Source organism: Numida meleagris, chromosome 10, assembly GCF_002078875.1.
Source record: "Numida meleagris isolate 19003 breed g44 Domestic line chromosome 10, NumMel1.0, whole genome shotgun sequence".
Classification (NCBI taxonomy): Eukaryota; Metazoa; Chordata; class Aves; order Galliformes; family Numididae; genus Numida; species Numida meleagris.
This window is the reverse complement of record NC_034418.1, coordinates 14206499-14225865: the sequence shown is the minus strand read 5'-3', so window position 1 is coordinate 14225865 and position 19367 is coordinate 14206499. Positions and strand designations below refer to the sequence as shown.

Below are 19367 nucleotides of genomic sequence, written 5' to 3'. Positions count from 1 at the left end.
AGGATGCAGGAAAAGAGCTGCTAAGTGCTCCATCAGTAGTAAAAGAGATCTACCCTGCTGGCCTGGCACAGTGTACTTTGCAGGGCACAGCAGGGCCCATCTCCTTGGCTGCCTTCACCCCAATTTGAGGTCCTCCAGCAGTTTCAACATGCAGCTACTTAATTTCTCTGGTGTGATCTGAGGAAAAGAAAATCATGTTTCCAAGGAGGAAAACATGTATTTGAGCAAAAACCCTCTTTGTTATAACCCAGTCCCTTTGGGTGCCCTGCCTTTATTTTTGTTCATCATGGTGCTTAGGCTGGAGAAGAGCCTCTCGCTCTGGCACATTAATTATCACTTCAAACCTTTCATGCTATGAATTTGTTATTATAGCTCCATGTTTAACATGCAATATTGTAAATACACTTGCAGATTAGCTTGCTGAATGGTGGGAGTGAAAAATGAATAGCCTGCTCTTAAAAAGCTTCTCAGTGTGTGTTTTCCTAATGGACTGACAGCATGGCACATGGTTTTGGAGGAGTTACTCTACTTCATTTCACTTCCTAACGTGTATGAGAGTTTATTAACCATTCACAGAACACACACACATATATATATATGTCTTTTCCCACACTTGTGCTGGTTACTGACCATTTGTGTGTTTGAAAAAAAGTTACCAAAGAATGCTGCCAGGTTATAAGGAGTGTTTCACACTTATTTTTCCCAAGGGTAAATTATTACATAAGTGACCAGAGAAGGACGAGATTGAATCCTCTCTTTAAGTTGTGCTCAGCCATTACATGTGCCTGACATTGACCTAGAAGTTGGTGGTCTCATCCCACTGCTTGTGGCTTGCCATTTGCAACCGTGGGTTGGGTATTTTGCACGTGCAGGCAAATGACAGATTACTAATGTGCTGTCATGAAGGACACACTCACCAACAGGCAGGAAGTAGGACAAAGATTAAACAGGAATACCCACAGATGTGTTAAGTGACGTGGTTTAGTGGGCATGGCAGTGATGGGCTGACAGTTGGACTAGGTGATCTTAGTGGTCTTTTCCAACCTTAATGATTCTGTGATTCTGTGCTCTGGTGGAAACACTGGAAAGAGGGCTTTGTTCTGCAGAAAGCTCTCCTGTTGTGTGGCCCAGTGCAGAGAGTCCAGAGCTGCCTGATCTTCTGCCAGAACTCCAGAATTAATGGGAGAGAAGCTGAAAGCAAACAAAAAGCAAAACTAACCAAACTCATTTGTTGTATTGCTGGTGTATATATTTTGCTCCTGAAAAAAAAAAGAAAAAAGAAAGAAAGAAAGAAAGAAAAAGAAAGAGTAAGAGCATTGGCACAAGAAGTCATAGAAGCTAAAAGTATAAACAGGTTCAAAAAAGCTTGATGAAATTCATGTGGGATATTAAATGCACTGGAGACGTTCCAGAAGGACCATTCCCACAAGACAAGGAGGGGTTTGGAGGAAAAGCCCTTCCCTCCAGCACCGCTCCTTGTCCCTCCTCCCTCAGTACTCCTCTGGGCATTTGCAGCTGGGCTGGGTGAACCATCAGTCTGATCCAGTCTGGCACTTCCCAGACCCTTCATTTGCCTGCAGCAGAAGCACACTTATATGAGTTTGGTGGTAGTTGCAGCCTGGACAAAAATACAAATCAGCTGCATGGAGTGAGACATTGTGTATGCAAAGCAAATCAGCATGCAGAAGCAAAAAAAAATCAAAGATGTGCTGCTGGCTGACAATGGCTTGCCCTGAAATAAAAAGTAGGTCTGTCTGTGGGCACAAGGAACAGCCTGACTGCCTCCCCTCCATCCTGCTGAGCTTTGTAGGTGAGCGAGTACTGGTCTCGCTTAGGCAATTTGCATGAGCGGAAGTGTGACAAACGGGGACAGTCCCTCCCTTGAAGTAACAGGCCACAGAAGGGAAGTTTAGCAAAAATAGGAGCCATTAGCAGTCATTCCATCTCGCTCTCTGAAGTTCACTGAGGTTTAATTAAAGCACTGATATGTTTTTGACTGACCTTATTTTCATATCTGATAATCAGTAAACTCATTACCATTTTTTAAGCTTGGTTTTGAATCCAGCTAATTAGCACTCTTTGGGTCAGCATCCAAGTTAAATACAAGCAAAGACAGGAGGAAAATTTGTAGATCTGCTTATTTCAGGTGCTCCCTGCAATGGGAACCAGTTACCTAGTGCCATCACCAAGCACCTGGAGCAAGGGCTGTGCTGGTGGGTGGGTGGTGGCATTGGGCTTTGGCCATCAGGGCATTGAAATGTCTCAAAGGCGGCTCTCTGCATTTGAACCCTTTGTGAGCTGTACTGAGCAGGTCTGGAGAAGAGTGGGGCAAAGTCAGGTTGGATATTTGAAAATATTTCTTCTCAGGAAGAGTGGTCAGGCTTTGGAACAAGCTGCCCAGGGAAGGGATGGAGTCACTGTCCCTGGAGGTACTCAAGAAACGTGTGGCACTGAAGGATGTGGTTAATGGGCATGGTGGGGATGGGTTGACAGTTACAGTAGATGATCTCTTCCAACCTTAATGATTCTATGATCCTGTGATTTCATAGTTCCTGGTTGGCTCTGTGTTTAGAATGGAAGAAACAAGAGAGGGCCACCACAGTTTGCAGCACTGGTGTTCCCAGAAGGCAGGCGTGGTCTTCTCCATGTTCACCACAGTGCTGGGCCAGCCCTAGCCCATAGCCCAGGCAATGAGAAATGTTGGTCGGGCTGCTCACAATGCTCTGTTGTGGCCATGTGTGTCTCTGTGTGCAGTGCCTGCTGACACCACGCTCGCCATTCCCATCCAGAGCAAGCTGCCTCCACTGCCACAATCAGGAATTGCCAACAGTGTAAATGCTGGGGAGGAAACAAATAATTATGATACTTAGCACCTGGCTAGCACTTTGCACATTGACAGCACCGCACAGCCATCAGCTAATGAAGTGAACGAGATGTTCAATTACGCAATGAATGTTAACGCTCAGTTAAAACCTACGAAACGGAGCACCAAATGGTAGAGCTGCAATTTCAGCCAGTGGCTGGTAGGCACTTCCTTCCCCATCAGGGATGGTGCTTAGCAATACTTAAACTATTTCTCTTCCTCCCGCTTTTCCTGATGTCTGTGTGTAATGGCCTGTTCTTAAACGAGCCAGTCCCTTTCTGGGAGCTTGTCAATCTTACACTGTAAGATGCCCATTACGGCCTATGTGGAGTGTGCTAGGCAGGCTGTTCAGCTTCCTGGGAGCAGAAGGCTCTGCTGCAAGGCTTTGCCAGAGCCATGAATCAAAGGGGAAAAAAGTACAATAACTAAAGCTAAAGCCAACCCCTTCTTGGAGGCTTTAAGGGGCGCACGGGGCTCCAGCACATTTGTGCACTTTCTCCATGTAGCACTGTTAATGAAAGTCACACTCCCTTCTCTGGAAGCATCCTTAGTTTCATGTCCCTTTGCCTGACTGGGTGGTACAGCTCTACAGCAGTGCAGTTGGCTGTTCCTTCCAACCCTAATGCTGTTTTGCTGAGCTGTGCCCCTGCTCCTGCAGCAGAGCACCCCGAGTACAAGGGCAGCAGGGGGGTACACACCGCTCACTGTGTGCTTAAGCAAAGAGTCTTTTGGGTTTCTCAGGAAGCAAAATAATAGGATAGGAATGCTGATAAGGGTCTTCACACCTGGGTTGAAAAGAGCGTGCAGGAGGGAGCTGGATGCCTCCAGCCATTGCGGCAGCAATGTTTTGCTGTAGATGTTGCTTCTGTAACTTAAGAGACTGAGCACATTTTGCAGTCTTGGGAAAGGAAGGCAGGAGGAGCTGCCAGGTCAGAGAAAGAGAAAGAACTGTTTCTAAACTTAAACTACAAAACCTGATGGCAGATGTAACACTGTGTGAGCACCCCCTGCGTTGCAGTGCCAGTGGTATTTATGTATCCCTAATTTTGCAAAATAGCAGCACGCAGCTCTACAGTCTGAGATGCCCTGCGAGACTTCATCGTGTTTCTGTAGGGAAGTATTGATGGCATTTGGAAGAGAGACTGAAACAAAATCTCCTAGGGTCTCATCCTGACCCTGCGGGTGCACTGTGTGTGGCTTTGGGCAGAGCACTCCCTTTGCCTTTCTGTGGGGGCTCAGCCCATGCCCCATGCACCCAGACCTATGCTGCTTTCACTGACCACGCAGTGCAGAGAGATAGGCAGTGCCTCACCCACTGCTGTGAGCACTCACTCCAGGTTGTAAATACACCACCAGTGAATCGTTCATTAACGAGTTGAAATTACAGTAATATAATAATGAAAGTGATTTTGTTTCTCTTTTGGTTGAGGGAATAAATAAGAACACTTACAAGAACAAAGCAATGGAAGCAGCATAGGAGATGGTGTTTTTAATGAAATGTGTATATTTACTTGCAAAAATGTGCTACAGATGCATATGCCAGGTAATAAACAAAGGGCTGAAAATCCATCTGATCAGCAAGTCTATGATGAGCTACTAATTAGGTGTCTCTCATTTAGGAAAATCCACTCTGCTGATGGAGTTTTATTGAAGGGGGGAACAGGACAGGGCTGTGCTGGAGCAGTGATGGGACAAATTGAGCTGCAAGCAAATCCATCCTCCACCTTCCCAGAGGTGAAGGCAGACCCACCAGCCCAGCGCCTGCTCCAACAAACCCCTATTGCTGGTAGACATAAGGAGAAGCAGTGCAGAGTGGGCTTCAGCTGCAGCCTAAAACCATTCTTTAAAAAAAAAAAAAAAAGTGGTCTTCATAAAAGAGACTTTCTTGGCCATGATCATTATAGTAAATGGAAGCAAAGAGATTAATAATGAAGTAACCCAAGCAAATCAAACAACGCAGACTGTCTCACATCCATTTCAGGCTGAAGTTCATTTTGGCTCATGCATCTGAGCCTGAGTGAGTTTCTCTGATTGATGGCTGATAGCTCACATCCAGTTGTTGTTGTGTTTTTTTTCCTTCTTCGTTTTACACTCAAAGGGTTTTTGAAGGCATGGTTTCGGAAATACCTATTGTCTGAGCCCAAAAATACATAGGTAGTTTCTAAATTGATTTTTGTAGACAGCTGCTATTTCCATTTCATTTCACTCGAGAAGAAATTATCTGTTCAGTTATTTTGCTGGCTGTGACAAACAACAGTCAAAAACCATATGAAAAATAAAATAAAACAAAGAGTTGATGACAATTTTATACCTAGATAGACAGATAAAAATAAAGGCGCCCACTTTCTCTTACACACAACATTCAGTGTCAGACATCAGAGTCCCACTCCATGCTGAGCACGGTGGCAGAAAAGCATCTTTCCCAAGGCCATAAATAACCTGGTCAGGCCGTAATGCACTCAGTCAAGCCCATGCTGAAGCACTTTGCTGCATGGGGTCAGGAAGAGTGAATCAATTACATCAAGAAATGCCCACCGATGGGCATCTCCCACCTGCTTTAGGGCTGCTCCCAGCTCTGTAAGGCATTTCTGGGCTGAATTCCTGCTGTAAGGCTCCTTAGTGTGGCGGGGGCTGCGTCGCATTGCTAATGGTGCTGTAGGGTTTCTGGAGCCTTGCGTGGGAGTCTTTTTATTTATTATTTAATTCTAAATAAGCACAATAAATAAATCATATCGCTGGCGTGCTACGCTGGTAGGTGCAATGGAAAAAGCGAAGATGGATGGATAACGTCACATTTTAGCCTAATAGCTGTACAGTTTCATGTTATATTTACGCTGTTTGATGTTTAGCTGCATCAGTATCAGAATATTAAAAGCATTTTTTTAAATCAATAATTAAACCTGGATTTCATTGTTATTCAGAGCGTATAAATCTACAGGATGGTCGTATTAAACGCGTTACAAATATCACACCGTATGTAACTGTGCTCACACTAATTGCACATTCTGGCACATTATGGGGTAATGATGCTTGAAGTTACCAAACAGTTCAAAGATCAAAGGCCACCCAGTCAAAGATTTTAAAATAAAGCTCCTGATTTGTGAATTGATGATAATGTGCTAAATTTGACCTCTTCCCCTCATATAAATAACCATATATAATTATATAATAATTACCCTGCAGTCCCACAGCAATTAGAGAGTCATTCTACGGGTGTCTGAGCCCTGATAAGGACTGCGATACCTGGCATCTCCCCTGCCTGCATCTCTAGCTCGCCATCACTTGTACATGTGAGAATGCATGGATATAAGGAAGAAGTTTTTTATAATCAGGGTGGTGAGGCACTGGCGCAGGTTGCCCAGAGAGGTGATGGATGCCCCATCCCTCGAGACACTCAAGATCAGGCTAAACAGGCTGTGAGCACCCGATGGAGCTGCAGGTGTCCTTGTTCACTGCAAGGAATTTGGACCAGATGGTCTTTCAGGGTCCCTTCCAACTCAAACAGTTTAATAATTCTATAAATAACCTGAGTTCCTGAGTTTGTTTTACTGAGAATTTCACCAGAGCCAGAGTTTTCTCTCTGGTTGCTGGCTCTGCCTAATTGGGAGCTTACGGACAGTAGGAGCTCAGCGGAACATCGTTCACTCATCTTCAAAGTGCTGGAAGCTGAGAGGGTCTGTTGGGCACCCAGAGTGCCCTGCAGAAGGCTGAAATGGGAAGGCTGTTTTGTATCACCATCCCCATTCAGAAAACAGAGTGAGCAAGAAAGAGCAAGGCAGCCTGACCAGGAGCCAAAAGGAGGTGATTATGTGGTTATCCAGAGAGTTTCCTTCTATTACTTGAAAAATCAGAGAGCAGATTTAGAGAGACAGGTTGATGTGCTCGGGAAGATCAATGAAGATGAGAGCTTCATTGATGGCATATGCTTGGGTTTAGATGTAGGTATCAGCTCCAGCAGCAGTGATAGGAGAAGGAGAAAGCCCATCCTGGCCTGTGATCGCCTCAAGGCACCCACCCTCCCACTGCAGGGGCACTGCGTGCTGCCCCGCACAGGGACCGTTCTGTCCCATAGAGCAAACTGCTGGAGGCGTGAGGGCTGCAAATGTTGTTGTTGGCAAGGAAAGGAGGAAGGGGTTTGGAGAGAAAGTGTTTGAGGGACAGCAGAGATAGCCGGGAACGCTGGAGCACTGACCTCCAGACGCACACAGGGTCAGTAGAGAGCATATATCAAATATGTTAGCAGATATCGGGAGCCAAGAGCGAATTTTAAGGAGGATTTGAAGATATTCTTGTTGCTTCAGCGAACATTTTAAAGCAAGTGAAGCAGTTTCCAGCGTTATGGAACTTTTTGTTTCATTTATGATCTTTCGCAGATGCTTTCAGATGTCCAAAATTCAGAAAGCTGAAGTCATTGACTGTTTGCTTACCACAGTCAACAAAGCTGAAAACTTAACTTTCCTGATGGCTGTAGGAGTTCCTGTCTGTATTTTGTATTTTAACAAGCCATGAAAAATGCACAGTGATATGTGAGACACATAATTTAAGGCAGTGGTTAGCAAGCAAGTTTTGTGATGGCCACAGATGTGATTCCAGACAGTGGAACTGTGGTTGTAGATTTACCAAGAATGGGTTCTTTTCAGAGTTATTTGGGAAATCCATTTCTTATTGCATTTATTCTCAAATCCACGCACATGAACTGATGCTACAAAGCAAACTGGAACAGATCCAGTGCTGAGTACCTGACCTGAGCTCTGCTCCGCTCAAGTGCTCAATTGCATTTTTTTATTTCCTGTTACAACTGTGTTAATCTTCAAGCTCTTCTTAGCTTGAACATGGAAGACTCTTCGGAAAGCCCAAAAAGCATGGGCTGCAGTGGCCAGGGTAGGAAAGGGTCAAACCCAGAACGATGTTCCAATGATTCAGCAATTCTCTGTTTCCAGGGGATTCAAAATGCTGACATGGTGGGTGGGGGGGAACAAAAGCATTTTAAAGACAATCATAAAGTGTGGAAGTTTATATGATTGCATGCAGTATATATATATACCTTTACGAATCCATACATGTATATACATATACATGTGTAATTCAGAGAGGGAGAGAGGCTGTGCCTGTAGGTGAGTCTCTATACAAAATATGTCATTCAGGAGCAGCGGCATCCATGGGAACAATTGCTCTGCAACTAGGGAAAGTGTTTGAGTACTGTAAATCACCAAAGAGTCCAAGAACCAGGGCACTAATATAAAAAATTAGGAAATTAAGACTAATCAGGTTATTCAAGTGGAACTATTGTATTTCATTCAAAGTGCAGTAAACATATGGATTTATCAGCCAATATGACCAGTGAGGCAAAAACTGTGTCTGGTGCCCTGGAAAAAAAATATATTACTTTTTTTTTTTTTAATTTCTACTTGTTCATGGAACAGAAACAAATATTTAGATGACCAACAGTGAAAGCAGATTTGCCAATGGAAGGTGTTTGAAGTGTAGTTCAGCTGATCATCACAGGTGCAGTTTTCGATCTGTGGTTTTAATTTATTTTAAAACAAATGGAGGTGTTTGTTGTCTGGGTGTGTTAAAGTCTGCCCGATTCAAGTGGTTCCTATGCAATTTACAGAGTGAAATAATCAGTGCATGTATAGAAATCTTTAACTTATCCTGAATCCCAAGCTGTGCTCATCTCTCCCTGGTTCATGGCATTGAAGTTTTGGGGTGAGCGTGTTCTGTACCCCCAATGGGCACTGTAGTTCCTGAGGCAATGCAGCCTGCCCGCTGGGCTGACTGATGGGATAAACTCTCCTGGCCCTCCACAGGCATGTGGCACAGCCTCGAGCCCACTGCGGTGATGGCAGAAAAACACAGGTCTCTCAGGCTGGGCTGCATTTACATAACGAAATCTTGCTTTTCTTACAGTCTCCTTGGGAATACCTGGACAGGGAGAGTTGTGTGTCTGAGGATGCTGTCTCAGCCTTATCTAAACACCCGTAGAATTGCTCAAATAGTTCATTAGTAGCTTATGAGTGTGTGTGCTTGCATTCCTCGTCAGCGCTAATTGCATGGCAGTACCAGCCCCTCTGTTTATGGCCCCCAAAATGAGGGGCTGCTGCATCTGAGCAGGAGAGGATCCCACCCCATTTAGCAAAGAGCCCGGCTTGGGTTGACCTCACTGAGACAGATTGCCTTCTGAAGCTCAGAGAAGGCCTCCTGAATGTGAGATGTTAATTGTGGCAGGAATTAAGGATTAAGCAGTCATGGCTTCAGGTTACTATTGGGAACTGAAAGCAGGATTACAAAGGAAACTGGGCCATGCCCTCACAATGCTATTACCCCAGTTCTTGAGTCTAAAAAACCTTTGAAACTCATCCTCAGTGACCAATAAAAACGAGTCTAAATTGTGCTTACTGAGGCCTGAGGAAAGGGGCCATAACTGTGCAGCCAGGGCTTGGACATCTTTCAGCACAGAAGATAACATCAAGGACGAATGGGTGAAACCTGGCCTTGATTTATGTCCTCTGCAACCTTTATCAGCTCCAGAGCCACAGCCACAGCTCCCACCTGAGGACAGACCCCATGATGGGGCTACGTGGTTGTGTCTCATGTCAATGCATTCACTTCAGATCACTTTGCAGGGGCAGGAGATAAATATTATAAATAAATATTTCCCCTTGGGCAGAGCACCCTCTGAAGTCCCACAAAGTCTGGACTCTAAGCCAGGGCAGGGCCGTGTTTGTCTCCCATGGATGCATCAGCTCTGTCCCCCCATGGCACCCACCACAGGGCTCAGCCTTTGGGTGATGCCACTCATTTGTGTTCTAGGGGAGATGCTCACATATTTATGGTGGTTCACACGGCACAGCGAAACGCAGTATCTGACCCCAGAACACAAAGCCATAGAGATGAATGGGAAGAAAAAGAAATTCCATAGTTGAAATTTACGATGTGGTAGCACATATTTAATAACCAATTAAACCCAAGATTTATTAGGAGTTAAATTACATTTGTATTATAAATAGAACTAAAATATACTGTTATAGAACAAAAGCAAAACATCTTAGCATTTAATATTGTAAAAGACAAAGCGATCTAATGGACCCTAAATGTTAATGGGTGTAAAGATTTACACTTTAATTGCATTTTTAGGTCATCTTATTTTACAGTGTTCTTTTTATCTGTGTACATAGAAATCAACAATGTGCTGCAACATTATACTTAGGAGTGGCAAGACTGACTTTAGGAAACCAGCTATTATAGGCAAGATCGGTTTTTTACTTATAAATCCCTGCAAATGTTTTAATTGAAATGAGCAGTGGACTTTCACTGACCTTGGCTGCATGCATGTGAGACCTTCATAGCAAATCAAGCTGGTGGGAAGTGTGGGATGGGAGAGCCAAGAGGGAAGGAGTGGTAACGAGATGATTTCTGTTTGCAAAGCCAGCAAACAAACAGTATTCGATTTGGGGATTTGCTTTATGGCAGGGGAAAAAAAAAAACCACAACAACTAGCAAATGATGAAACGTACAATTACAGCTAACGATATCATCAGATCATAATGTCATACTTATTAAATTATTACCATCTGTAATCCAACTTTGGGATGATGTCTGAGGCTGGCATTTTAGGTGATGCTTTTGTAGCATACAGAAATGCTACAAACTTCCCAGAACCTGATCACTGCGCTCATAAAATGTCTCTTCCAGTCTGTGTTACTGCTGCAGGATTCATCAGCTGGGTTACAGTTATAGATGAATCTAACTCATATTACATTTGAAAAAATAAATGCGCTCTAAAAGTAATTAAAGCATGTTGGTTCATGAATAATACACCATTTTACTACTATTTGCAGAGTATAATGAGACAAGCTACTAAATTGACAATGAATGCTCTATTATGTGATTGCCAACTGTTTTATAAGATATTGAACAGATTCATTTATTCTATCATCATGTGCATTATCAAGCTATTGCTTTTTAATAAATTAATTTATCCTGCGTCTCCAGAGCCCGGCTTTGAAATCTGGCTGAAGGCATAAATGAAATTAATTTTGCGGTCAGAGCGTAACCGCGCGCTCAGTGCCTCCCAAATAACGCCCGCAGCGGCAGGAGGCGGCTGCTGGGCTGGGGCACGCTCCGCTAATTGCAGCGGCCAAGGGTGCTCCCAACAGCAGCTGTGGGGAACACTGGCTCCCCGACAGCTCTCTAATGCATGGTTTCCCTTTCCCTGCCCTTCTCCCCTCCCCACCACCCCGCCGTAAATCGATCCTTAAGTTGTTTAGCAGCCTCAACCTGGTGACAGTGCTTCGTCCCCACTGGGCGATTGGGGAAGCAATGTGGTGGTGGGGGCAATGGTGTCAATGGGGAAACAACGTGATGGCGAGGACACTGGTGTCACTGGGGAAAAAATGTGGTGGTGGGGGCAATGGTGTCAATGGGGAAGCAAAATGTTGGCAGGGGCAGTTGTGTCACTGGGGAAGTAATATAGTGGTGGGGGCAACGGTGCCATTGGGGAAATAATGTGGTGGTGGGGCCACAGTGCAAGTCCCAGTGCAGGGTTATCCCTTGGCCCTCAGAGCACCACGGGGTGTCCGTGCAGCCCCAGTGCTGCTGGTAAACAGCTCCTAATTACGACTGTTGACAGGGCTCACCATGTTGTAACCAACCTCGCTGCGGAGTTATTATTTCTGAAGGGAGCGTTTCTCCATATTTTTAACAATAAGTCTGACAGGTGTCATATTAAAAACAGTGCTTAATTCTAATGCAACTATTCCCACCCGCCCTTCCCTTCTCATTTTTGCGCCTCTGTAATGCATGAATTTCTCCTGCTCATAAAGATTAAAGGAGCAGCTTTGCTGGAAGGAAAATACTCCCGGTGTGTTTGTAGTGCGGGTGCATAGAATGGGATCAGCCCTGGCTCCAGCCAGAGAGGGAGCGGGGAGCAACGGAGCCTTCCCTGGGAGGGAGGAGAGCAAACCAGGAGCCATTGAAACGACCTTTCGGGCTCCGTTTGAGCCGTGACCGTGTGCCGGGCTGTGGGCTGCCATGCTCGGCTGGCGGCCACCCACCAGAGACATGGCTGGGCCAGCAGCTCGCTTAGAAGTTTACACTGGATTTAAGTCAAAATGCTCAAACGCGGCTGTTCAATCACTGCTAACTGTGTGCTCGGCAGGCAGCTCCCTGCAGGCTCCTCGCTTGTAAAATCCAATACGCCACATAAAGCACCAGTTTACGGAGGGGTAGGGGGAGCAGGAGGTATTTTTCTCCCATCCTTCCTGCCTGGTTTCTTGTGCTGCTGTCTTGCATGGGGTTGGGATGGCTTCACCGCATCCCATACATAAACTGGGTAGAAATACCACAGTAAGGTGCAATTCTGTCTGTGGCTGGAGGTTGGAACTGGCGCTGGAGTGTGCCCAGAGAAGGACAACAAAGCTGGTGCAGGGTCTAGAGCACATGTCATACAAAGAGTGGCTGAGGGAACTGGGAAGGTTCAGCCCAGAGAAGAGGAGGCTCAGGAGAGACCTAATCACTCTCTACAACTCCCTGAAAGGAGGCTGAAGTGAGGATGGGGGTCAGCCTCTTCTCCCAGGTTACAGCGATAGGATGAGAGGGAATGGCCTTACGTTGCACCAGAGTAGGTTCAGGTTGGATATCAGGAAACATTTCTTCTCAGAAGGAGTGGTGATACATTGGCACAGGCTGCACAGGGAGGTGGGGGTGTCTTTGTCCCTGGAGGTGTTCAAGAACCGTGGAGATGTGGCACTGAGGCACATGGTTTTGTGGGCATGGTGGGGGTGGGTTGGGGCTGGAGTAGACTGTCATAGTGGTCTTTTCCAACCTTAATGATCCCATGATTCTACAATCTGTAAAGTCCCTTCCAACCCAGGCCATTCTGTGATTCTACGATCCTGTGCTTTCCGTAGCATGGGAACTGCCCTTCCTTCAGGCTGCTCACCCACCCATGTGCTGCACCAGACCTGCATGGTGCAAGCCTCCTTCCCAAAGTGTTGGCTAATGTTCAGTTTTTGTAACAGTTCCTTCAACAGAGCGACGATTACCAGCCATAGCAGTCTCATTATGCATTTGGCGATTTGCTCTGTACCCCCTTAAGACAAATGATTTTCTTGGATTAAAAAAAAATATGTAATATTATTTCTTCCTCTCCCTTTTTTTTTGCATAAGCAACTGCCCAGCAAATTGATAAGAGCCCTTTTTAATTAGATAGTGAAGTTGTATGGGTAATGTTCCATATAAAAGGTCTATAAAACACAGCAGAATTAATAAAATGATTGCTTCTCATTTAAATCAGGTCCTCCAAAGGGATCTGTATGTCTTGCTTTGGTCTGTTTGTGGTACTTCTCTCCACCACCCAGCCATGAATTGATTAAAATCACATTCCTCATGTAGAACTGGAGCCCAGTTGGTAAGAGATACTGGAGAGCAATTAAGATCTGTGTGCAGACACATGAACCCCCCCCCCCCCAACCCCATAAAAAACACACCGAAAGGAATCATTGTGCATTGCTTGGATTATATGCAAACACAGCTCATGTTGACAGCTACCTCTGGATGACTCCATCAGTGCACACTTTATCTCCAGCTGTCCAAGTAATTTTCCCAGGATTTCGCCCCTCTTTTTCACTCCTCTCCACACAGATGGATTAGAGCAACAAACGGTTTACATGCTGCACATCATTAGCTATCCTCCCTCACTACCCAGCAGATAACAACTGGGCTCTATCATCAGGACATTCATAACACCTTGACACTTTTACAACTACGCTATTCTCTGCCAGAGCAATCTTCTCTTTTAAAGCACGAAGCTAATTCACCAAACACCCGTTGGAAAGTGCTCTGCAAAGGCAACAGGGGTTGGAGAGAGACGAAAAAGCACAGCCCAGAGCAGGCATCCAGTAAATAACATGGTTAGCACTGTAGGAAATCAGCCTGCCACCGCCTCTCCTAAAGGTTTGCAGGATGGGAAAAACTGTATGGATAGGATTGGTCTTGTGCTGGGGTCTGTTTTCCATTTGGGCTGAGGGAGCAGCTCATTGCTCAGAGAGTTTCAAGCCAGACTGAGCTCAGGCTGAGTGCCTTTGGGGCCCTTATCCGTTGGCCGAAACTATGCTGAAGGCCAGCCACAGGCTCAAAAGGCTGAGGGCATAAACTCAGATGTTTAGGAAGATCTTTGCAACCCCAGTCCCATGCCACCACCAAACTGTAAGGCACTGGTCTTACCACCAGCTGGGCTGGTTTTCCCAACCTGCCTTCAGACTCAGGGCACCCTGGCTCTGACAGGTTTGTTAATAACACTGTGTATGCCTCACATAGGCTGGGATCGGAGCTTCAGATGCCGGCTTACGTTGAGAACAAAACACAAGCCCGAATCAGCCACTCTGGATGGAAAGAAATCTGTCAAATTCTAGCAGCATTTTCCAAGCTTCTCTGCATGCCCCCCTGCCGTCCCTCACCATATATTTTAAAGTATGGTACACGCTTGTTTAAAAAAGAAATACATAAGGAGAAAGAGTAATTACCGTAGCTTAAATTCAGCCTGATAAGAAGGACTTGCACAGTTTGAGCAGCTGTTCCACTGCCATTCAGATTATGAAAATATAATCCTAGAGAACCTTGTCAAGATAAATACAGAGCATGAAATGTATAGGCATTTTTTCCCCAGCTGCATATAATGATCAATTCCAAAGCCACAAGTGATACCAAAGGACAAAATAAGATCTGTCTAGACTTTCTCACTTACAAGATATTGATCGTTCCAATGGTAAACTGGTTAGTATAAGTGTGTTTGGCTTGAAAGGTCATGAGCTTAACACCTGACAAGGAGTTATTCAACCTTGATGTAAGTCAAATTATTGCAGTGTTGCTGGAAAGACTTTCTTTAATAATAAAAATACCTACCTGCTCCGAAAATATCTGAAATTTGTCTTCCAGATGTCAAAAGAGAATGAAAAAAAAAAAAAAAAAAGCAAAGACTTGGCATGGTTTTTTGCTGGTTCCTCTCTATCTGGTTTTGCATGTGAGGGTCCCCGTAGTCAGCTCCTTCCTGGGCATCCATGCCCACAGCATGGAGAACACCTCCATTCGCTTAGGAGCTTTGGGAGTTTGTTCATAAACATGGGCTTGACAAAACCCATGGCACCTATACAGACAGGGACAAAAAAAAAATCACCATTTTGGGGATAACCATAGGAGTGTTAGGGGCTTGATGCAAGTTGACTGGATCTTTTCCAAGAACTATAAATACACGCTCTCTTTTGCTTTATCCAGTTATTTTTGTTTTGCTGATATGATACTAGTTAAGGTTAATGGGTTCGCTTTAATATCAGACACAGAATCACTAAACTACCTTTAATGAACACCGGAGTCAATGCTTTGTGGAGTGATTCACACAGACATTGCCTCAGGTAAATCAACCGGAAAAATGTAAGCCAGTCAAATAAATAAATCTGACTAGCTGTAAATGTGCCAAATTTTACACCAAAATATATTTGAAAGCCAATGACTTACTTAGGCACATCTAGGATATTAAAATGGAGGGTTTGGAGTCTGTTTCTTTTCAATTGCTTTTCCTTTTTAATGTCCTGCACATCCCTCCTGCTCTGAAACCAAGCTGAGTGTAAAAAATTATTTTCACAAGTGTTTCTAATAGAAGCAAATGCTCTGCAGCTTTGTGCCATTTTTTATTTGGAATGAAAATGAAAAAAAATGCAAGGTCGGGTTTTTTTTTTTTTTTTTTTTTTTTGCTGGCTATCTCTGTGTAGGAGTGCGAGAGACAAAAGACGAGGACAGAGAAAGGGATGAAAAAGAGGGAAAAAGAAAAAGGAAGAAAACAAAAGAGAGTGAGAAAGCACTCAACGAGAGAGATTTTACCTGAGCTGGAGGAAATGGGGACGGTTACATGCTAGTTAGCTAGGGTAATGCATCAGTGCCAGCGAGCATTTACTGACCAGAAACTGATCAACTCAATAAAGTCACTGGGCAGCTTGCTTTTGTACTAATGCAAAACTATGCTGACATTGAAAATGCTTGCTTTCTCCTCGTAATACTGAAAGAGGGGACTATGTGGGAAGAAAATTGGCGCCCAGGTGTTCTTTGAAGGAAGGTCAGCAATCTCTTTAAGTAAAGTACTGAGCAGTGCCAGTCGTGGTGCACAGCCCTGCTGTCCTGGGCTGGGGGTACTGGCATATGAGAGTAATTCATTTTTTGGTGTGAAAAACAATCCTTTTGAGAAGACTGTTGCACAGGTGATAGAAGTTAATCAGTTTTTCACCCCCGACAAACTCCAGACAACCCAAGGAATTTGATTGTAACCAACACCTCAACTTGCAAGCACTTTGACCCACACCAACAAACCTTTCAGGCATCACCCCTATACCAGGATCTGGTCTGTGCAGCACAGAACAGATCTAAGAGACCAGAAAGAGCTTTTTATTTTTTCCTTCTTTCCAAAAAAGCTAAAAAGAGACGTTGCTCTTGCTGGAATAGCCCATTATTTTATTTCTTTATTCTGCCAAATGCTTCGATGCAGGAGCAAGAGCTGGCCTTAGGGTAGCAGACTGCTGTAGTGGAAGAATGACGGGCAGGATTGCTTATTTAGAGAAGGCAGTGGCAGCACAGGCTGTGCAGCAGATATAAGCAAGGCCATATTGTTTTTATTGCTGCTTTAGGAGAGACTGCAGCGTTGGGTAAGGAAGTCAGCGAGCAAGCTTCAGTGGGGAAGTCAGCAGCAGCTGAGGCTGCACTTGGGTAGAAGGTTGAAAGATGCCAAGGGCTTTGGAGGAAAGTAAAAGCTCCCGTTTCCGTGGTATAAAGCTGGGTCAGCTGATTCAGCCTAGATAGGAGTGCAGTAGCTCCCAGCTTCCCCAGCAAAGAAATTTGAGTTTACAGAAAGACAGAGCCCTTACCTGCAGAGATTTCCACCCTCATGTGCACAGGAGGCTGAATGCTGCCAATCTAAGGAGAGCTTGCACTGAGCTAGGGTTAGCTGGGAATGTGAAAATTAGAGTCAAAACGCTCTATGGCTTTTAAGTATAGCCGTGACATCCTCATTCCTTACCAAAGTGCAGTGGGGCTTTCCATGGGAGGATGCTAGGGGTGCTCCTCCCAGGTGACTGCATGCCTTATTGGAACACCTATGCAACAGCTGAGTCCAGAAGAGACAAATCATAGGAGACAGACTGTTAGCAATAAACCATTTAATAATCATTTAATGTAAGCTTCTATTAACAATGTGTCCTTCTATTTATGTGTTTATATTCTGTCCACAGAAAATGTGATGCTGGACTGATGATGGCTTAGGACAACGTTCTGGCACGAAGACAGCTACAAAGCACAAAATAAAATAAAAAATTAAAAAAAAAGAACTCAGAAAGAAACAAGAAAAAACAGCATTCTCTTGGTATCAACGAGAAGCTCTTTATTTTTCCTCAAGTTTTCTTTTCTAAAAAAAAAAAAAAAAAATTAACTAAGACATTTACAGAAATGAGACAAACTTTCTCTTCAGGTGACACTATTCAAGCAAGCATGTTGTTTTATTAAATTTAAAGAAAAATAGAGAAATGTGGATTGGGATACAGTATCAGGAGAACTGAGAAACTGAATTTTCCAAGAAAAAAAAAAACTCCTTAAAACTGTGAACCGAGAAATGGATGGAAATACCACTTAACTCCCTGATTACACCCTGTGCGTTCTTTAGGAGACTACATCATCTTTGCTAATTCTATGATATTAGGGAATGGTTTACAAAGTATCTTCTTTTATTATAATCTTTTAAGACAAAAGAAATATTTAATTAGCTGTGATTTTGACATTTCTGTTCGGAAGTCTTCTTGCACCCTCTGTTTTTAGATAGCATGGATGTATTTGCAGCCAGCAGTCAAGGGCAGGAGAGATTTCTTTCCTTAATAATCTTTTTATTTGCCACACCCAATAAAATCCTTGCAGGGAAAAGGAATCAACACCACTACCATATCCCAATCGATACCTACAGCCTAACAGACAGTAATTATCAAAATAAAGAGGAAATCCCATATTGGGCTACATACCTAACCCATTAATCAGAACAACAGAGAATATATGTGGCACAGCGTTTCTGCAATAGCACAAAGCATGCCTCCTTGGGTTACGCTTTGAACAGGCTATAATCAAAAGAAGAGAAGCACGACTAACTAAGCCCCAGGAAGCCGCATTGTCCCTTTAACCCGCCGTATTCCCCACTTCCCATTAGTACTTAACATTTTTCACTATGTTGTGACTGCTATTATTTCATTTAACACCGGTTAATCTCTATCGGAGGTATACGGAAACCCTCTAGATGATAAGATTGGACGGGCTCCAGCGCTGGCAGGTTCCGAGCGCGCGGGGCGTTCCGTCACGGGGACCGCCTGCCAAGCTGCTCGCGGATCAGCCTCTCGCTCAGCTCCCACAGGGCCGCGGCCGTCAGCTCATTGCGAGCCTCGGCCGAGGGCAGGCAGCGGCAGCAGTTGTTGAAGTACATCCCGCCCAGCCCCTCCAGCTCGGCGGCCGTCGCGCAGTAGACGGTTGTGGCGGCTCCTTGTTGCTGGAATGAAAAAAAAAAAAAAATTTTTGAAAAAAACCCTATATATATATATATGTATATGCATGCATATATATATGTATATTTATATTGAGAGAAATAGAGACATGTTTATCACTGCCCATTTGGTTGCAGTCCGTCGGAGCCGTGCGTCTTTAGGAGAGCAGCGGTAAAAGCATTGCAACCAAAGCACTGCTAAACATGCTGCCTCTCTGCCTGCCGGCCACTTCTTTACTACACCCCCCAAATGAGGAGTTATTTTTCCTTTCTATTTTGCTCTTAGAGTGAAAGAAACAATCCAGAACCTCGTTCCCTAGTCTCTGCTGTTTTGCTCTTTTTCCACAAACCCTGGGTTGGCGGCTGGGAGGGTACTGAAAAAAAACCCACAAAACCAGAAAAGTTGATCCAAGTTTCAAAGCAGCACCTAAAAGCTCCCTTCCAAACCCCAAACACCCCATACCTTGAGTATATCCATTTCCTAACCCTGACAAGCAGTGCAAGCTGACAGGTGTATGTATTTTGGCGGGTTGTTTTTTTTTTTTAAGCCTCTCGTACAAAATCAACCTGGGCACTCCAATTAAGACCTATCACGTAAAGTGCAATCGGGCTTTGTGCCAAACCGGCCCATCTATCTCTGATCAACGGTTTTGCTGTGGGCATTGTCACCGCTGCCGTGCAAGAATGTTTATCTGCGGCAGGCAGAGAGGCCGGTTCTGCAGAGACATGGGCCTTTCCAGTGTTTTTTTTTCTTTATTCTCTAATAACCATTTCTCGTGTCTTATAATGCTTTAAGAAATGGAGCAGGTAGATTAGAGGCTTTTGTGGAGCAGAATTTTTTTTTATTTTTTTTTCCCTTTCTCCTTCTTCTTTTATTTTTTTTTAAACACAAAGTGAACTTATGTGATGAATGGGCTTCTGTGAGTGTCTCCAACAGAAAGCAGG

At 44.4% G+C, this 19367-nt stretch overlaps 2 protein-coding genes across 4 annotated transcripts in view; one reads left to right on the top strand and one right to left on the bottom strand.

Moving 5' to 3' along the window:
* MAF (MAF bZIP transcription factor) overlaps positions 1–17344 on the top strand; it is a 160954-nt gene extending 143610 nt beyond the window's left edge. Inside the window, exon 3 of the mRNA XM_021408207.1 lies at positions 17137–17344. The gene's annotated coding sequence lies outside the window, so the exon portion shown is untranslated. The remainder of the gene's footprint in view (positions 1–17136) is intronic.
* The window catches only part of WWOX (WW domain containing oxidoreductase), a 474831-nt gene continuing 472831 nt past the window's right edge, over positions 17368–19367 (bottom strand). For all 3 annotated transcript variants that reach the window (XM_021408203.1, XM_021408204.1, XM_021408205.1), the window contains one exon: positions 17368–18428. In XM_021408203.1, coding sequence (XP_021263878.1) covers positions 18240–18428 — 189 coding nt within the window. In that variant the 3' untranslated portion in view covers positions 17368–18239. The remainder of the gene's footprint in view (positions 18429–19367) is intronic.